Source organism: Anastrepha obliqua, chromosome 1 (assembly GCF_027943255.1).
Source record: "Anastrepha obliqua isolate idAnaObli1 chromosome 1, idAnaObli1_1.0, whole genome shotgun sequence".
NCBI classification, from domain to species: domain Eukaryota; kingdom Metazoa; phylum Arthropoda; class Insecta; order Diptera; family Tephritidae; genus Anastrepha; species Anastrepha obliqua.
The window spans coordinates 131,015,471-131,035,437 of NC_072892.1; the positions used below are offsets into that span (position 1 = coordinate 131,015,471).

General features: G+C 36.8%; 3 protein-coding genes across 3 annotated transcripts; 1 reads left to right on the forward strand and 2 right to left on the reverse strand.

The window, feature by feature from the left end:
* Positions 1–6,883: 6,883 nt before the first annotated feature.
* LOC129250295 (tRNA-specific adenosine deaminase 2) lies at positions 6,884–7,885 on the reverse strand. The gene is made up of 2 exons (XM_054889932.1): positions 7,841–7,885; positions 6,884–7,785 (listed from the first exon to the last, which is right to left on the reverse strand). Exon 2 carries the CDS (start codon positions 7,773–7,775, stop codon positions 7,275–7,277), a length of 501 nt encoding a protein of 166 aa, XP_054745907.1. The 5' UTR covers positions 7,776–7,785; positions 7,841–7,885; the 3' UTR covers positions 6,884–7,274.
* Positions 7,886–10,642: 2,757 nt separating this feature from the next.
* On the reverse strand, positions 10,643–12,527 carry LOC129250305 (single-strand selective monofunctional uracil DNA glycosylase). Its single transcript, XM_054889942.1, has 4 exons — positions 12,390–12,527; positions 11,681–12,195; positions 11,353–11,619; positions 10,643–11,286 (listed from the first exon to the last, which is right to left on the reverse strand). Exons 2-4 carry the CDS (start codon positions 12,113–12,115, stop codon positions 11,026–11,028), a joined length of 963 nt encoding a protein of 320 aa, XP_054745917.1. The 5' UTR covers positions 12,116–12,195; positions 12,390–12,527; the 3' UTR covers positions 10,643–11,025.
* A 5,812-nt stretch (positions 12,528–18,339) lies between these two features.
* Positions 18,340–19,270, forward strand: LOC129250312 (pre-mRNA-splicing factor SPF27). The gene is made up of 2 exons (XM_054889947.1): positions 18,340–18,555; positions 18,624–19,270. Exons 1-2 carry the CDS (start codon positions 18,481–18,483, stop codon positions 19,218–19,220), a joined length of 672 nt encoding a protein of 223 aa, XP_054745922.1. The 5' UTR covers positions 18,340–18,480; the 3' UTR covers positions 19,221–19,270.
* The last annotated feature ends 697 nt before the right edge of the window (positions 19,271–19,967 follow it).

The window sequence follows — 19,967 nt, forward strand, 5'->3', positions numbered from 1 at the left end:
CGGTTTGATGACTCATGCCCAGCTCTTGGCCGATGCTACGGCTGCTACTATGCCGGTCTCTTTCGATCAATTCAGCGATTTTATCGCAATTTTTGACGACAGGCTTTCCGGACCGTGGCGCATCTTCGATCACCTCTGCACCAGAACGAAAACGTTGAAACCATCGTTGTCCGGTGGAAATGGAAAGTGTATCGGGTCCATAAACTGCACAAATTTTATTGGCAGCAGGAGATGCATTTTTGCCTTTATCGTAGTAGTACTGTAAAATATGCCGTATTTTCTCTTTATTTTGCTCCATGTTTGCGACGCTATAGCTCACGAACGACTAAAAGCAAACAACAATTAATCAAACACGTGTTAGCACGGAAATACCGCAAGACTTTTTTGCCAACCTTATATATTTTTTTAAACTTCACTTAAATAACACAAAATATACACTCATACGCGTGTTTTACTTGTTTTAGTTCTTGTATTCGAAACATTTCAATGAAAATTAAATGCAAATGCATTTTTCAATATCATCACTTTCCAATTTTAAACGAGAATAACAATTCATTGGAATTGACAACAGCTAGTGTTGCCGGATGCCTGCAAATGAAAGTAAAAATATGAACAAAAATGAAGTATTTCAGTTCAGTTGTTGTTCAGTGTTCAGTGTTGGGGATGGGGACTATGTTCAGTGTTGGGGATGGGGACTATTGTGCATCCGTACTACCCACACGCATATGACGTTTTAATTTTTGTTTAATGGTTTTAACGTGGAAAGGATGAGTGTTATTTTTTTTAAACGCGTCCGAAGGCCGTCCATGCAAAAAGTAGTTCTACGCAAAAATACTGTTAATGGCCTAGTCGGAGTTCAGCTGATGCCGAGGGCCTCATACGTCGAAAGCAGTTCTACACAAAAATACTGTAGAAGGCGTTACCGAAGTTGGACTGATGAGGGGTATTTTTTTGAAGCCTGGCTCACGCGAAAAAGAGTTCCATGCAAAAAAAAAAAGTGCGTGTAGCGTAGTACACATAACAGAAGTGAAACTTTCAATGCAGACAATGAAAGTGGGAGAGAGCCGAGAGAGAATGAGAGAGAGAGAGAGAGAGGGAGAAAGAATATATATCTAAATAAATTCACAACATTTGCAGAGAATACAAATAGACGAAATTAAAAAAAACGGAGAAGGGTCGACCGGTGTAGGTATACGCACTAGCCAGGAAACGTAAATAAGCGCCAAAAAGTAGGCACCAAAAAAAACGCCAAAAAATTGGGACCAAAAAACGCCCCAAACAATAGACACCAAAGATATACCATATAACGCCAAAAAGTAGACACCAAAAATATATTTCCCACAGGTTTGCACCAACAAACAAGCACCAAAAAGTAGGCAGTGTTATTTCTCACTAGAAATTAGCAACCACAAGTGAAAACTCAGGAAAAATAGCCTAAAGTGTATCTAAGACAGTGCTGTCCATCCCATACATCAATTAATGACACGTATTCTTACTCTCCATCGTTCAGTCGTTAGCAAACCAGCAACGAATAAACACCACGTTTGTCCGCGACACTTAATGTATGCAATACAATGCCCTGTGAGAACTTTTTTATGCTAGAAAATGCCTTTGGCGACTTGCAATGCCTTTTATGTTACAAGTCGTTCAAAGGAAGCTATAGATGTAATATCAAAAGGCATTTCGATTCCTCCCACAAAAATTTTCTACTCCAATCCAATATTTATTTATTTTGGTTTAAATTTCCCACTGGGCTGCTCCCATTCTCTCGTTCTCACTTATACACTCACATTTTTCATTTTGGACAGCACTGATCTAAGATATACAAATATAAGGTATAGTTCTCTCTCTCCTTTTCCTCGATGTTATATATGTTTTCTCTCTTGCGGAACGAAAATGCCCAAACCGTTGCATGGTCTTGAAATTTACTCTCCAATCTCGCTCGTCCATCGACGCCTAAGAAGTTTCACTTCAAAAAAACCAAAAGGAGTCTTTTGTCAAGCGTATCGAATAATTATCAACGTTGCTTTTTGGTTTTTAATTATAATACTTTATTATTTTTTGTGATACCTTTTATATCATACTTTTTAAGTTTCGATGAGTTATATACGCGTATAGCATAATACAGACAATCGCGCGTTTTTTATTCCAATTTTTTTTTTTCCATAAAAAACAATGTTTATATCATAATTCAATAATAAAAGGTTTGCTCACTAAGCAGCTTTCTCGTTCCTTTTTAAGAATTCGGCTCCCTTAGCAAGACGCTGGGTTGCTAGCACTAGATATTTTGAGTAATGGTGGAGAAAAAGTAAAATTTGTAGAAAAACATTTTATTTTCAACCATAACAACTCACTAAAGAGTTTGTATTGGTACGTGCAAGTATGGCATGGAATACATGGCATAGATACATATGTCACATATCCAAGATATGTGTAATAGATGCATTAATGGAGAATTTAAAAAGCTTTATTTCTTATGATGAATTAAAGTTTTCCAAAGAACTAGCAATTCCCAAAGAGTTACAACAGGGAGAATAATTCGATAATCCCGATGCGATCGATAACATTGCAACCTTCATTATAAGAATGTTGGCATTGATGGAACTTATTTCCAAAAAGCCTATCTTCACATTTGTGGATGAAGTATCAAGAGGAGGCTTAGCAAGGCACAGTACTAGCTTTCTGAGTAAAGTTAAAGAAATATTGAAAAAGACTAATATGATAAGAATGCAGTTAAATGTATAAAGTAAAGTTAGTAATGTAAAAATAATCGTGACGTGGAGATCAAAACTTACGTGGGAAATGTGTAGTAAAATAAGATATCTTCAAAGTTGGTTTTTAGTCAATTAAATGTGTAATAAGTCCATTTCTTCTATGAAAATATTAATTTTGACCATATTTTGCTTAGGCGAATCTTCGCAACTTCGAGAGCGATAATTTTTTTTTTGTTGTTCCGCGATGCTAGTGATGACGTGTTTCTTCTTGGAGTTCCTCGCCTCCATTCGTTCCCGAGCCATGGGGTCGACGGATATCTCGCCGCTGATCACAAAGACTACATCGCCGACTTCGCGATCGGTTTTAAATTTAAAAATTAATTCACAAAAGCTTATAAATAAATAGTGGTACTCATGTAATGTTGCAAACATATGGCATTTATTGCAAACTGCGCAAAGTGGCAAAGTCGCAAATCATCTGTTCATTTTTAGATGCAATTAGGTTTGCGATATAATGGCAACTTTGCTAGACTATTTTCAGTGGCATCCTTGGCAATTTGTCGCAAATCATTATCAGCTGTTAAGCATAAACGCGCGATTCGCTATTTGCTTTGAAATGGAAGACGTAAGTAAACACATTTGTAATATTATTTTGTTAATATTTAAAAATCAATTGGTTTATTTATATATTTATAGAAAAAGCGATTACGCATTAATGGCACTTTTCGGTGGAGTGAACAGCAAACCAGAGATTTGCTTACGATTGTCTCTGACAATGTGAAGGCTAATCCGGAACAATTTGAGGTAATGCTCTTACATTTTCCATTACTAGCTTGTTTACATTTTACAAACTTATTTTAGAAACCAACTGCTCAAAAATTTTATGATCGCATTAAGCAAAATTCGACACCTTAAAACAAGTTTTTTGGCCGCGGTCAAGTGGAAAATCCAAACGGGCGCAGGATTGCTTGAGAATGGAGATGTAACCAGTGTAGAAGAATACAACAAAAATACTTGTCCATTTTATGATGACCTTATTCATCTTTGTGTTTTAATAGCACTTTAAATATTCTTTCAGTTAAATTCTAAATCTTTTATTAAATTTAAAATAACATCGAACGTTTTCCAAGTCACATGTGTAATCTTCTTGAATCTGCTTTCATCAAGTTCCCATAAAACTTCCTTTAAAAATACCTTACATTTAGGCACGCTATTTTGGATAAATGGTACACTGTATCTGCATTCTACACCTACCAGCGATATACACAGACGGCTCAAAACGAAATAATACATCATTTGCAGTCGTTAGTGAGCCTGGAAAACCAATATTCGGCGGAATTCTACGGTTACTCGTCCGTGTTTAGTGCTGAAGGATTCGCAATTTACAAAGCTATTGAATATGCTATTAAAAACCAAGGGAGGTTGGTCGTGTGTTCCGATAGCTTTTCCTGCTTGAAAGCAGTCAGTAACGTATACAATTTTATCACAGTAGTTTCTCAAATACGTGACATGTTCATCAAATACAGAAATAAAGTGATATTGCTCTGGGTGTAATATTGGATTAAGTGAAACATTTTGACGTGATAACGTCTTATAATTCGATTTAACAGGCTGCACGCACGAAAAAATGTGTCGTTACCTTGCTCATTAGTGTTACCTTGCTCATTGCCGTTACCTTGCTCATGTGTCGTTACCTTGCTCATTGCCGTTACCTTGAATGAACGGAACGAACGACAAAGCAAACGAACGGCAACGTTCGACATCTTGCTCTCTCCTACTTAAGTGAGTGTATATGCGTATGTATATGCGCATATGTACATATATAAATTCACGTATTTGTATTTGCATATGCCTTCTTATTGATTATTATTAATTTGATTTACTTGAAGAATTTAAAATAAAACCAAGTTGTTAATAATACCTGTTGTTTTAATGTTATTATTATTTTTTGACGTGATAACGTCTTATAATTCTATGTAGCCGGCTGCACGCACTAAAAAATGCGTCGTTACCTTGCTCATGCGTCGTTACCTTGCTTGAAACGCATGTTATGTTATGTTATGCTATATTATGTTATGTTATGTTATGCTATGTTATGTTATGTTATGTTATGTTTTGTTATGTTAATTATGTTAAAGTATATTATGTTATGTTAATGTTGACTCATTCTCTATATCCATACAAAATATCTATCAAACAAATAAAATTAAAATTTTCTTTTGAAAAATGCAACCATTCAATTAGTATTTTCTTATGACGTTATCACGTTAAACTATCGTCAGTAAACCGACTTTACAGACAACCTCTTTTTTGAAGTGAAAACTTCTTTAGAATCGTTGGGAGTGATTTGAGAAAAAGTGAAACGAAAAAAGCGACACTCTTGGCTACGAATATTACATATAAACGTAGCGACGAACTAAATAACTTTTAGGCCAGCGCCGACAGCATGGCGCGATAGCCGAGCGGCTAGCAATGTGAGCTTCCGATCTAAAATTCTTGGTTCGAATCACAAGAAAAAAAAATTTTTTATACAGTTATTTTATTTTATTTTATGATATGTTTATGAGGAGCTTTTTTTCATGGCAGAAACACACTCGGTGTTTTGCCATTGCCTGCTGAGGGGTGAGCGCTATTAGAAAAATAGTTTTCCTTAATTTTGGTGTTTTCACCGAGATTCGAACTGACGTTCTCTCTGTGAATTCTGAATAGTAGTCACGCACCAACCCATTCGGCTACGGCGTTTGTTTAATTTTACTGATGCAAAAATGAGGAAAAATATATGAAGCTCCAGCTTCCCCGTGAGACTCGTGTAACATTGGCACAATTACGTTCTGGATATTGTAGCAGGTTAAACTCCTACCTATCCAGAATCGACCCCGACATACCAAACACATGTCCGGCATGTGAAGGGACCCCGCACGACACTAACCACCTCTTCACATGCCCCCTCAATCAGACTCATCTAACCCCCCTCTCCCTCTGGACCCAACCTGTCGAAACAGCATGTTTCCTGGGCCTACCCCTAGATGAGCTAGACGAAGATGACAGATGATATACCTACACTGACAGGGCTAACTACGCTGTTAAAAACAACAACAACAAACAACAAAAATATATGAATAAAGTTTGCTTACTGTTTCCACATTTTCCAAAGGTGACGGAGAACCAAAAAAAAAAGTCGATTTTCAAACAAATACGAGTGCATATGTGTAATTGTGTTAGAGTTTCGGTCACGCCCCAGCAAAACCTGCGTGCATATGTGTTTGTAACATTCAAAAAAATGTAATTGTGTTAGAGTTTCGGTCACGCAGGTTTTGCTGGGGACGCTCATAATAGCAACCGCGTGTGTATTTTTATATTCGTAAATATTTTCATTTTTAAATATTTACCGCAATTATGCCGGAAAATAATACAGAAAAGTGTCGTGAGTATCGACAGAAAAAAAAAATCAATAAATAGCATCACGGAATTCATTCACGAAAATTTAATAAAGTATACACCAGAAGTATCGCGGATACTTAGAAAAGATTACAATAAAGTTCCAATGATTTTAAGTGGCGATTTTAACGTAAATTTTGCATTGGACACAGCGGTTCCTTTAATTGACGTTCTCAATACAACATTCAATTTAAAAATGTGTAACAATCGCACTGAATCGACAATACGATCAAAAACAACAATTGACGCGGTATTTCAAAGATATGTTGACAACATCGAAACCAAAGCATTTGTATCATATTTTAGCTATCATAAGCCACTCGTATCATTTGTTGCAATTGAAAACATTGAGGATGAATAATAATAAAATGAAGAAAATAAAATATGAACTTTATAGCAATATTATAATGAACCTATAATTATCTTGCTCCTAATGCTGCTTTCGTCTTATTCTCTCTCAGTTTGTTTTACGGAAGGTTTCACTTCTATCGCGTCTAACCGTTAGACTGGTATTTTTTTTTTTAAATCAGACTCGGCAATTTCCGCTAATAACTTCTATTTGTACCCACTTATATACATAAATATGGGCATATATGAAATATTTGTATTTACATTGACAATAAACTACGTTATTTACATTCAAATATTATTTAAAAATATATATTTTTAACCGTTCGCGGCTTGTTTCCATTTGAGTAAAAAAATTCTTTTTTGCTACCATTTTTACCAAAAAGAATTACATTTTTTTCCACTCCCTTAAATTCAACCTTTTGTAAAAAATGTCAAAAATGTTTCTCAATTCGAAACTAAAGCAAAAAAGGATCCTTCCCGTGAACGTCTCTGCATACGAACTTCGTTAAGTGAGGCGTCTGGCGACACCAACTTTTCGCTAAATCACACAACTTTAACAATAAATTACTTAAAAACTATAAGCTTTCGGAGGATGTGGTTATCAGTTTTAAGATGGAGATACACCCTTCTATGCCCCCTTTGCATCCTTTCTTCAAAGCGTGTTGCATTTTACTAAATATTTCTTTGTCATACGCCTTGCCTGACTACGCCTGTTTTTTTCCAGATAATGAGCCTTCCTTATACACATATCGACATTTGCACCAATTCAAGTCATCTTTTAGTTTTAGTGATTGGCGCAGATGGATTTTCGCCTTTATAGAAATCTTTCAGCAATGCCATCGCTTCTTCACCACATATTCCACCGTTTACTTGCGGCCTGCCATTACTTTTGTTTGTAGCAAATGGTACATCCACTAAAGTTTTGCCGCCAAAACGATCATTAGCACAACCATATAAAACCTCTTTCACATCTAAATCATGTAAAGCAGCTGAACACATAATACAAGGCTCCACAGTGACCACAACTGTGATTTGCGGAAAAACTTCACTGACTGATAATCCATTCTGTTTACAATATTCCAAAGTTTGGTCTATGCAAAGAAATTCTGCATGTCGAGTAGCGTTTTTTGTTGCGTTAACATCGTTTCCGGCTCGTGCTATCACTGTGTCAATACCATCTACAGGGAAAACGAACACGCAACCCACGGGCACCTCTCCAGCTATTAGCACTCTTCTAGCTTCTTCAAACGCTTCGCTCATGAATCGCTCCATTAAAATTCAACTAAAAATAAAAGCGTTTAATTTAATAAAATGTCTATAGGAAAAGTAATACTTACTTTGTTGTACAACGTCTCTCTTCTTCTTATACAGACAGGAACTTGGTACACAGATTTTTGATTGTCAACAATAATACATAAATCAGCTGATCGATGACGTTCGAGTAATTCGCGAAACATGAAATAAACAGGGCGACAAGAAGACAAAGAAGTCCAAAAGCTCCAGGTGTTACAATAGAAAAAGAAAACAAAACGTAAAATGTGGCAATCGCATTGAAATATTCGCCTAACGCTTTTACATTTTTTTTTACCTTGGTGACCCTGTAACGGCATCGCGCTTTTTCGAAAGCTATACAACACGAAGCAATAATTAAAGGTGATGTAAGTAGCCTAATTTCACCCTGTGTTAGCCATCTTGAAGCTACTTAATAAATCCGTGTTGTCCACTTGGAAAAGCTACTTTTTATTTCAGAGCAAATTCTAAAGAAAAAGTACTCAAAAGCGTAGAAATTAAAACTTTTGCTGAAAAAGTTAGCAGGCAATACTGTTTTGCCTATTCCATTTTGCTTAAACTTTCGCATCTTTCAATTTCAATTTCAATTTCAATTTATTTGATTTTTTTTCAAACACGAAACGCGCTGCATTATTTAAAGCGATTTGCAATTTTTGCTTCGAATTATTATCAAGCCTGCAATATACTAATTCAGCGTATGATACATGAGGAACAATGAGTAATCTAACAAGTTTTAATTTAACTTTACGCATCGGAACAAACCTATCAAATAGATAGCTGACTAAAGCATTGAAATGTTGCAGTTTTTCATCCACTGTTGTGAATAACCGACACATATTCCAATTAAGCTCGGCAGCCTCCTTATTTAAGAGATCATGCTGAATAAGCTTAAAGTCTCTAAAAAATATCTACTTTACTTGATTGCGTCTGTTGAACTGGATGTTGTAAGATAAGAATATCATCTCGTGGTCGGAAACTCCAGCCATAGGAAGCTGATCAATATGACTGACGTAATCTCTGTCACTGACGTAAAATACATCCAAAAGACTTGGTTTGCAGTGGGGTGCAAAGCGAGTAGCAAGAAAAATTATCACAAAGAAGGTCTACATTTAAATCACCACACACAATAATATGTTCATAGGAGATGTGGAATTCCGCTAATTTATCAAATATCACTGAGAGGTCATTTCTATTGCTAGGGTTGTAAATGCATGCAACAAGACATTTGGTATTGTTATCATAAAATTCAACAAAAATGTATTCGACTTCTTGAAAATGATCTGATCTACAGATCTCTTTCCATTTAAAATTATTTTTAAAATATAAAGCAATGCCACCTCCTCGAGTCTTCGTAGTCCTATCACATCTAATAATAGTGTAGTCGCACAGGGAATATACATTATTATCAATATAGTCTTTAAACCATGTCTCTGTAATACATATTAAGTCAATGCTCAAATTATCAAAAACAAAATTTAGATAGTCAATTTTTTCAGCATTCAAACTTCGCGCATTCAACTGACAGACATTAAACCCATTGTAGCGATTACAAATGAGTTTAAGCAATCCTCTTGCATGTTCTTTGTCTACTTGTTTTGCTATTGCATTACACATTGACAGTTTATGGTTGGGAGTATACGCAAGGTGAAGGAGTTTGAATAAAGCAAGAGGATAATGAGATAGATAGGAATGAGATCAAAATAAAAAAGATTACATTGTAAAGCCAAGAACATGAAAAGTAACAATGAGATGAACGAAATAGAAATGATACTAAAATAAAAATGATTACAATGCAAAGCAAAGAGTTTGAAAAACATAAATGATAAATAAGAGAATAAATTTAACGCAGACATAACATTAATAATATAACGCATAAATGTTTTTATTTTTACATATTAGCAGTTGCCATGCTCTCTATACTCGTTTTTTTCAGTTATAATTACAGCAGATGCTTTCCATTTCAATTCAACCGGGCTATTCAGGTCATGTTCTTCGATTTCGATGTAACTGAAATATGTTGCTCTCTGCTCAAAATAATGAGACACGTATTTTTTTGTTCGCCCGAAAAAAATTCTTTTCAAGAGTTATCGGCAATTTTGTTTTTCGGCTCAAACTCGATTTTTTTTAATTATATAATATAAGAAAAACATTTTTTTAAATGCCCATAACTTAGTCAAAAATGAACCGATTTTAATAATTCTGGGTTCAAAATGATCGCAATTACTTACACGAGCGACTTCATGTAGAAACAATTGCAAAGTAGTTAAAACATTTTTACGCTTTTATTGTTTGGGCGTCTACTTGTGTTACTGCGTATATATAAATTTATTTTTTTTAACACAGATTTTATACTTGTAACTTTGCAGGTAATCTCGTTAAAAAATCAAATGTATGATTAGCGGACGTGACGAAATAAAAGTGGTTTTTCCTTGTTAAGAGTTTCCACTATTTGTTTTATTTATTACTTCAGTGTAGGTTTACAAGTGGCACATATAGATTCCAATCCGATGCATGGTCAAAATACATATATATATGACACAAATCCATGGGAATAGTTAAGTTAAAAATATAAATAATTAAGTACCAGTTATAAAATAACATAAAATTATTCTATGGCTTACAACGATATTTTTCAATTTTTTACTACATTTTCAGAAAGGGGATAAACTTATTCCCTTTTTTCCCTTGCTTCCAAATTGCATCAATGGATTAAGTAGCATCCGAAATCAGTTGTCAAACTTTACTTAACCTTGTATAATTGAATCATGCTATACAATACGGGCTACCTTTTTAATGATACCTTAAAAACTGTTATTCCGACGTTAATGTAATAAAAAATCATCCCAAGATATTATTTTTAAAATATATTTACTTTGTGCCTTTTATATGCAATTAGACACCGTACAATTATAAAAAAACTCTATTACAACTTCAATGTTTGGAAAAATACTTTTTTTGTATGGCCTCCGTGAAAAAACAAACTTCGCAGTTCCAGCCACTTGAAAAGTAGTGCTACTATACGAACAACCATAGAATAAAAAATTGCAAATTAATTTATAATACATTAAACTTCGTCTTTAAACTTAAATATTTGCTTATATTACATACGTACAGGTACGAGGTGCCTTAGAAAGACTGAAAGAAAATCATTTCTACTTCAAAATTTGGAAAATTAAAATTAAAGCTTATAACTTTTTGGAAAAAGTAATACTTCATTAGAATCACTTGCATACTACACTTCATCGCGAATATACTTTACAAGATCAAGTTCGAGGAGAAGTTGTTCAGCTTTTTCTGGCCAATTCTGGTTATTCAAAGAGCGAGGACTCGGATGAGGAAGCTTATATATTTTCAAATCTTTTGCATGGCGCGAACGACTGACCATTCCGTACATGTACAACCCGACAGCCACCAATATTTCCGGTTTTACCAAGTCTAACTCTAAATCAAGTACATCAAGGCACTCTTTACCGATCTTTTCCTTATAATCACCCTGTATTTAAAAAAAAGAATACATCTTATTTGAAATATTTACGAAAAACAATTTAAAATAATTTACCTTCAATTCACTGGGTGTAATATTTCGTCCAGCGTTGTCGTAAAAAATTAACGGGCAAAAGTTATGTACAAAACACTGTCGCCCAAACGTATTCAATGATCCGCCTGCTAACTTTTTGAATAAACTCCAAATGCGTACACCACTAGGTTCTTCTATGCTACACTCAAATCCCCGTACAGGTCGCTTTACATGTACCGAAGGAGGTTGCTGTACTGAACCCGAAAGGCTCATTTCATTCCGAACAGTTAATATATTACCAAACGGCACCTGAAAAATATATTACTCAATAGATTTGCTTTAATTTTGCAACAGAATTATGAAGACTTACTCCAGTTTGACCCATCCCATTAGGGCCTGGATTCATACCAACAAACATTACACGTTTCGGACCATCCAAGAACTTTTGCAAGTAGGCGCAATGCAAACCCGAAGCATATTCCACAGGATTGTACACATGAGTAATACTAACTGGTCGTACAATGTCTTGCAAAGTGTTATTCAGCTGACATTCCAATACGTAAAACCGATTCCAAAACGATAGCTCTTTATCCGGAACTTCAGTGGGGCTTATTATGGAGTGCGACGATCCTTCTTGAGATTCCTTAATTGTTATGGTAGAATCTTCCCCCACGTGCGACGAAAGACAGCGTTTTTTGGGGGCGGCAAACCCTTGCAGCACATTCAGTGACAGGGTCGAGTCGCTGCTAAATGATGTGCTAGCTGCACCTGCCAAAATGTTTTTCGCAAACTTCCTCCGAGACATAGCCGTTGAATACTCGAACAACGTCGTTTTATTTGAATAACAATAACTTTATACGAACAACTTCCAAATCAATAATACTTCTACAACAAAGGTAAATTGTTGAATTGTTAAAGATAAACGTATTTATACTGCGCAGTACAAATCACAACAGAAAATTAAAATTTAAAAAAGCTCATTTCAAAAAGTTTATGACTAAAGTATTGCAAGCCACCAACACACATTAGTATTACAAATCAGCGCAATTTACCTCTATAGCTTTGAAAAATGTACTTACTTAACCAAGCGTTATAAACTAATCCTCCATAGATGGGAACGAATCCTTTAAAGCCAATCAAGTTATCCAAACCAATAAATTCCTTAAACAACTGTTCACAATAGAAACTTTGTTTCGGTTAGCTAAGGGCCTCCGCACACGGTTCGTATCGTCAGCGGCTCTACATTATTTTTTATTGTAACGACGATTGCGATTCGCTTGCTTGTCCGCACACAATGCAGCTACATAGCTATCGTACAAGTACGAGTTGTCAATATGTCGAGCGATGAAGAGGAATTTATTTTTATTCTCCACCGGAGTAGAAATAAAAGAAAAAGGAGGCACTGAGGCACATTTTCTGAGAAGTAGTTTGTTCAAAATTATATTGAAGAATTAAGCTTGAAGGACTTTGATGCCTCAAATATTTCCTTTTTCTAATAAAGCACATTTGTAAATTTGTCGACCTGATGACTCTAGCAACGAATGGCTTTAAGTTATATAAATTTGTTAATTTCTTTAATTTGTTAATAAATAATAACAATTATAAAATTTTTGTACACTGTTTTATTAATTCAATAACTATCATAGCGGCCATTAGTTCTAGAGAGGTAATTGCATACTTTTTATGGTTTGCTGATGGAAATTGTGTTCAAACTGTCTATAGCGCTCTTCTACTCGCTATTTCCCCGCTCGCTTACTTTATGCACGATTAACTTAACAAAAAATATGTAGATATGCGAAAGCAACAACAAAGTTATCACGTGAGATTCGCCGTTAGGAAGTTTCGTTATAAGCCTCTTCTATTCGCAATTTTGCCGTTGGCTATCTTTATGCTTGACGAAAAATTTGCATGCGAAAGCAACAACAAAGTTATCGAGTTAGATTCGCCGTTAGTGAGCATAGTTATGCCTCCTTTTACAAACACATGTCATTTAAGGCGACTATATCCCCGCGTTGCCAACATTTATGTTCATTTATACCAGTTGCTTCATATATTCGTCACTTGTTAACGCTTGGCGAAACAAGACTGCGTTTAAATGCAAAACTTTTGTTGCTTGAATCTTGTGAATTCTCTGTTAGTGTTGCCTACCATGGCAACTCCGTTGTTTGCAATGGTTTTGGTTTTAGTCTACATCCAACAAAAAAAAAGAGGTTGTCTGTAAAGTCGGTTTACTGACGATAGTTTAACGTGATAACGTCATAAGAAAATACTGATTGAATGGTTGCATTTTTCAAACGAAAATTTTAATTTTATTTGTTTGATAGATATTTTGTATCGATATAGATAATGAGTTAACATTAAAATAACATAATATACTTTAACATAACATAACATAACATAACATAACATAACATAACATAACATAACATAACATAACATGCTGTTCAAGCAAGGTAACGACGCATATTTTGGTGCTTGCAGCCGGCTACATAGAATTATAAGACGTTATCACGTCAAAAAATAATAATAACATTAATGGTTAATGGTTAATGGTTGTAAAGGGTTAAGGAGTAGCCCTTTAGCACTGCGACCATATTGATCTATTGTGCACCCTATGCTGTCTATTGACTGTTAAGTATGCTTATGAATTGTACCAGCTCCTTCTGAGGGAGTGATTGAAGGTCTTCATCTGTAAGCATGAACTTGTTTAAAAACCTTTTCCTTCTATGCGTCAACCCCGGACATTCGATAATGAGATGTTCCATAGACTCCTCATCTTCGCAGCAGAATCTGCAGGTGCTGGTGTTAGTTATGCCTAATTTATGTAAGTGTTTGTTGCAGGTGAAGTGACCCGTGAGGGCGCCTGTGAGAGTGCGAATGCTCTTTTTGTTTAACGTGAGGGCCATGTTGGCTCTTTTAGCGTTGAAACTTAGGAACTTTTTGGAGTGTCTAAGACCCTCTACATTGTTCCAATGCTGATTTAATAGAGTTTTGGCCCAGTATTTTATTTTTTGTTTTAGGTTGTTTTTGTTGAATCCGAACATAGGGCTAGGTCCGATGAAGTTTTCATCTGCCCCTTTTTTGGCTTGAGCGTCTGCCTTTTCGTTGCCGTAGTATCCCTCATGTCCCGGTACCCAAATTAATGAAACATTATTTTTGGATGCCAGATTATTGAGTGCCTTGTGGCATTCTAAGAGGGTTTTAGAGTTGTATGTATAGCTATCTAGAGCTTTTAGGACTGATTGGCTGTCCGAGAGTATTTTAATCCTTACTCTCTTGTGGTTCCTGCGTTGCATGATGTTTACTGCTTCCATTATTGCGTATAGTTCCGCTTGGAATATAGTGGTGTCCCTGGTGAGAGTGTATGATTTGTGGATTCTGGGTCCCACTACACCTGCTCCTACACCGTAAGGTGTTTTTGATCCATCAGTGTACCATTTTTGTGAATCATCATTCATCCATTTCGGGTTTGTTTTCCACTCTATCCTCTCTGGAAAGGTAACTGAGTATCCTTTTGTGAAACAGAGGGTTGGGTCAATGTGGTCTGAAACTTGAGCCATGCTTATGGTGTTTTTGATTTTGTTTAGGATATTTAGGTGACCGGTGAGGTTGCCCAATTTGAAATTTACTTTCATGTGTAGCATGAGTGCTTGCGTAGCTGCTTCCTCTTGGATTGCTATATGAAGTGGTGGGAGATTAAGGAGTGCTTCCATGCCAGCTGTTGGGGTAGTTTTCATAGCCCCTGTGATGCATAGGCAAGCAAGCCTTTGTACTTTTCCCAGTTTGGTTATCGCTGTTTGTTGGATAGATTTGCCCCACCATACTAGTGCCCCATACAGTATGATTGGTCTAACCATTTGGGTGTATATCCAGAGGGCCATACTAGGGCTGAGGCCCCAGGATCTCCCTAGTAATTGTTTGGTTGTCCACAAGGATTTCGTGGCTTTTTTTGTTATGTTATTTATATGTGGTTCCCAAGTGAGTTTTTTATCTAAGGTTAAACCTAGATATTTGACCTCTTCCTTTAGTTCTATCACTGTTTCATTTAGTTTCAATGCAGGAAACTTTATCTTTCTTTTTCTTGTGAAGGGGATTATTGTGGTTTTGTTAGGGTTGATCGACAGCCCCTCCTTTTTACACCATTCCCATGTTGCATTCAAGGCATTTTGCATTAAGTCCGTTAGTGTCCTTTCATGGTTGCCTTTTATTATAACAGATATATCATCTGCATAACCAATGGTTATGAATCCCTTGTTGTTTAGGTGCTGCACCAAGTCATCAACTAGTAGGGACCATAGCAGTGGAGAGAGAACTCCTCCTTGCGGACATCCCTTTACTGTTGTGACATTGAGTTCAGCTTGGCCTAACGAGGCTTTAATAATCCTCTGATTAAGCATTTGGCTTATCCAGTGTGTTAATATTGGGTTTGCACCTCTTTTTTCGAGTGCTGTTTCCATGGATTTGTAATTTGCGTTGTCGAAGGCTCCCTCTATGTCCATAAAGGAACATAGGGCTATTTCTTTTTGATTTAGGGCCTTTTCTATATTGACAACGAGTGTGTGCAGTGCTGTGACTGTGGATTTCCCTTTTTGGTAAGCAAATTGCAGCTTATGAAGGGGTTTTTTGAAGATTACTTCTTCTCTTAGATGGTATTCGAGTAGTTTTTCCATTGTCTTTAGCATGAACGATGATAGACTGATTGGCCTGTAAGATTTTGGAGAGTCAGGGGGTTTGTTACCTCCCTTAGGAATAAATATTACCTTCACTTTCCTCCATATCTTTGGAATGTATTCCAATATTAGGCTAGCTCTGAAGATTTTCACCATGACTCGGATCAGTTCCACAGTGCCTTTGGATAAAAGTGCTGGGAATATACCATCCGGCCCTGGTGATTTAAAGGGTTTAAAGGAGTTAATTGCCCACTCTACCCTTTCGAAATTTATGATTTTGTTGACAAATGAGACCGTAGATCTCCGTTGATGGTGAGTTACCATGTCTAGACTATTGTCGATTGATGAGTCATGACTTTTACAATCTGGGAAGTGAGTCTTTAGAAGAAGCTCTAGTGTTTCTGCGAATGTGTTGGTAATAGTTCCGTTTGGACCTTTTAGTGTTCCTATGGGACTTGAGTCGCCTTTGGAAAGTGATTTTTGGATTCTAGCTGTTGCTGGAGTATCTTTTAGATCCTCGCAGAAGTTTTTCCAAGAGTTTCGTTTGGATTTCCTTAGTTCTTTGTTATAGTTAGTTAGGGATTTCCTATATTCGTCCCATTTGTTTGTTTTCTTTGCAGTGTTGAATAGTTTTCTCGTTGTTTTCCGAAGTTTGTCAAGTTCGTTGTTCCACCAGGGGACCCTCTTCGTGGAGGATTTGATTTTTAGTGGACAACAGTCTTGATATGAGGCCATGATTGAGTCAGTCATTTCTGTTACTGCCTCTTCTAGTTCCTCTGTTGATGTTATTTTGCTTACGCTGTTATTAAGCTTAGCTGAAAGACATTCATTGTATCTTTTCCAGTTTGCTGTTTTTGGGCTCCTGTAAAGTGTGGAGAACTTTACCACCCCATTTAGGTCAAAGAGTATGTGTTTGTGGTCAGACATTGAGTCCTCATCCGAGACTCTCCAGTTACTGATCATATTCAAAGATTTGTTAGTGATTAGAGTTAAGTCGAGTACCTCTTGTCGTATTGCGTTTACAAAAGTGGGTTTATTACCCCTGTTTACTATTGTTATATTACTAAGTAATAAAAATTCAAGGAGTGACTCACCTCTGTTGTTTGTATTCGTGCTTCCCCATGCCACATTGTGGGAGTTGGCGTCGCATCCAATTACGAGGGTTAGATTGTGGGTTTGGCAATACTCCACTAGGCCTCTGATTTTTTCTGGTGGTACTATGTCGGCGTCTCCGGGGAAATAAGCTGAGGCGATTACGACCTCTCTCTTGCTTCCGCCAGACTCCGCTTCGACCAGTATTGTTGATGTGTCGCCATCCATGAATTCTGTGAATGGCAAGAATTTAATATTGGTATCTATGATTATCGCAGCCCTAGGTTTGACAGCGCTTTTGTCATAAATTACCTGTGTGTTTTGGACATTGAGGCCTTGAGGACGGCCTCTATAGATCCAGGGCTCTTGGATCAGCCCTATGTTGATATCTCCGGCAAGTCTTCTGCTAAGCTCAGTGGTGGCAGCCTTAGCATGGTGAAGATTTGCCTGGAGGCACCTCATTTCGCCGGTTGGTTTTCGGAGTCTTTGGGAGGACTTTCGTCCTCTTCTTGTAACTCCACTGCCTCCATTTGGTCAACTAACTCTTCGGTCGTTATATTTTCAGATTTCAGCCTGAGGGTCACTTGTATGAAGCGGTAGTTTACCCTACCATTGTACTCCTTCAGGCTGGCGGCTGATTTTTGGTCTACCGCTACGACTAGCGTTACGTTGGAGCCTTTTTCGGCTCTTCTTAGCAGGCGCCAGGAATCAACATTGAGGCCTTTATTCTGCCCCTGCACAAAGTCCAGTATCTTGGCTGTCTCGACTTTGACTGAGTTGGGAAAGTACCCCAACAACATTAAAACAACAGGTATTATTAACAAACTTGGTTTTATTTTAAATTCTTCAAGTAAATCAAATTAATAATAATCAATAAGAAGGCATATGCAAATACAAATACGTGAATTTATATATGTACATATGCGCATATACATACATATATACGCTCACTTAAGTAGGAGAGAGCAAGATGTCGAACGTTGCCGTTCGTTTGCTTTGTTTGCTTTGTCGTTCGTTCCGCGCTTTCGCTTGCAGTTCATTCAAGGTAACGGCAATGAGCAAGCTAACGACAAATGAGCAAGGTAACGGCAATGAGCAAGGTAACACTAATGAGCAAGGTAACGACACATTTTTTCGTGCGTGCAGCTTGTTAATCGAATTATAAGACGTTATCACGTCAAAAATTGAGAAGAACGAGGGCACAAGCAATTCAATCCCCTTCTTATTTCCTCGTCTACTCCTCTTCCAAAAGTTACCACTTGGAGCAACAAAAGTTCCGGTCTAACAAATAATACAAAAAAAAAGTTTGCTTCCCCTGTGAATTAACATCAAAGAAGAGGAAGAACCAAATATTGCAATTTGTTTTATTTGTGTGAATCCCAATTGCAAACAAACGTTCGATTATAATATGGCAGGAGAAGTGACTGTAGATGCATTACCATACATAGACCAAGGATACGATGACGCTGGAGTTCGGGAATCGGTATTTATATATAGAATATACATATGTAAGCATTGTCAAACTAAATAATTCGTAATTCGTCTCGTTAGGCTCTTGCCATGGTCGAAGAAGAATGCCGGCGTTATAGGCCTACAAAGAATTATCTCGATCACTTGCCACCATTAAACGCAAATGCTTTCGAAACCGAATTAATGGCTAGCGAATTTGAGCGCATACAAAATCGTAAACCAATGGAAACTCTAAGTATGAAACGTTATGAATTGCCTCCGCCACCGTCTGGCAAACTGTCCGAAGTGACTGCTTGGCAGGAATCCATAGAAAATTCAATGGCTCAATTAGAACATCAGTGGGTACGTGCAATGAATCTTGAGTTAATGCTTGACTATGGCATAGAATCGTGGAAAGCATACTTAGAAGTGATAGCCGCGCTTCAAGCTAAAACTCTAATACAGTTACAAGAATCAAAAAAACAAATACAAGATATCAATTGGCAACGAAAGCAAGCACAGACACAAGCTGGAGAAAAGCTAAAAACTTTAGAGGCCAATTGGGTACTTTTGGTGTCTAAAAATTATGAAATAGAGCAAAAATGCGCTGAATTAGAGGAACAATTGCAAAAGGGGCGTGTAGAAATTGAAAAATTAAAAACAAAAAAGCAAAAATCTCTGACCAATGGAAACGCGTAATGTTTTTAAAATATAGTAGTAATAAAATGTGGATAATTTTAAAATTCGTATATTTTTATGGGCATCAATTCAATGTTATTTCCCGTGTTTATCGAACTAGAACCTGTAAAACCACCTTATACAAAATCAAAGTTAGTCCCCACGGAGAATGTGAAACAAATTGTTAAATTTTGCACATGCACATAGGTATACATACTCGTGAATAGGTGGTTAGTGTCGTGCGGTATGCCTTCATATATATATATATATATTTATATATATAGATAATTGGCGCGTACACCCCTTTTGGGTGTTCGGCCGAGCTCCTCCTCCTATTTGTGGTGTGCGTCTTGATGTTGTTCGACAAATGGAGGGACCTACAGTTTCAAGCCGACTCCGAACAGCAGATATTTTTATGAGAAGCTTTTTCATGGCAGAAATACGATCGGAGGTTTGCCATTGCCTGCCGATGGGCGACCGCTATTAGAAAAATGTTTTCTTAATTTTTGGTGTTTTCACCGAGATTCGAACTGACGTTCTCTCTGTGAATTCCGAATGGTAGTCACGCACCAACCCATTCGGCTAGGGCGGCCGCCTTCATATACTGGACATATATTGAGTATGTCCGAGTCTATTTTGGATAAGTAGGTGTTTAACCTATTACAATATCCAGAACGTATTTGGAGCTCTTCGTCTGGCGACCGGTGTTATCGACTACCGATTTAAGGACCTTGCCGCGGTTTTCGATCTGAAAAGGAAAGCAAACCA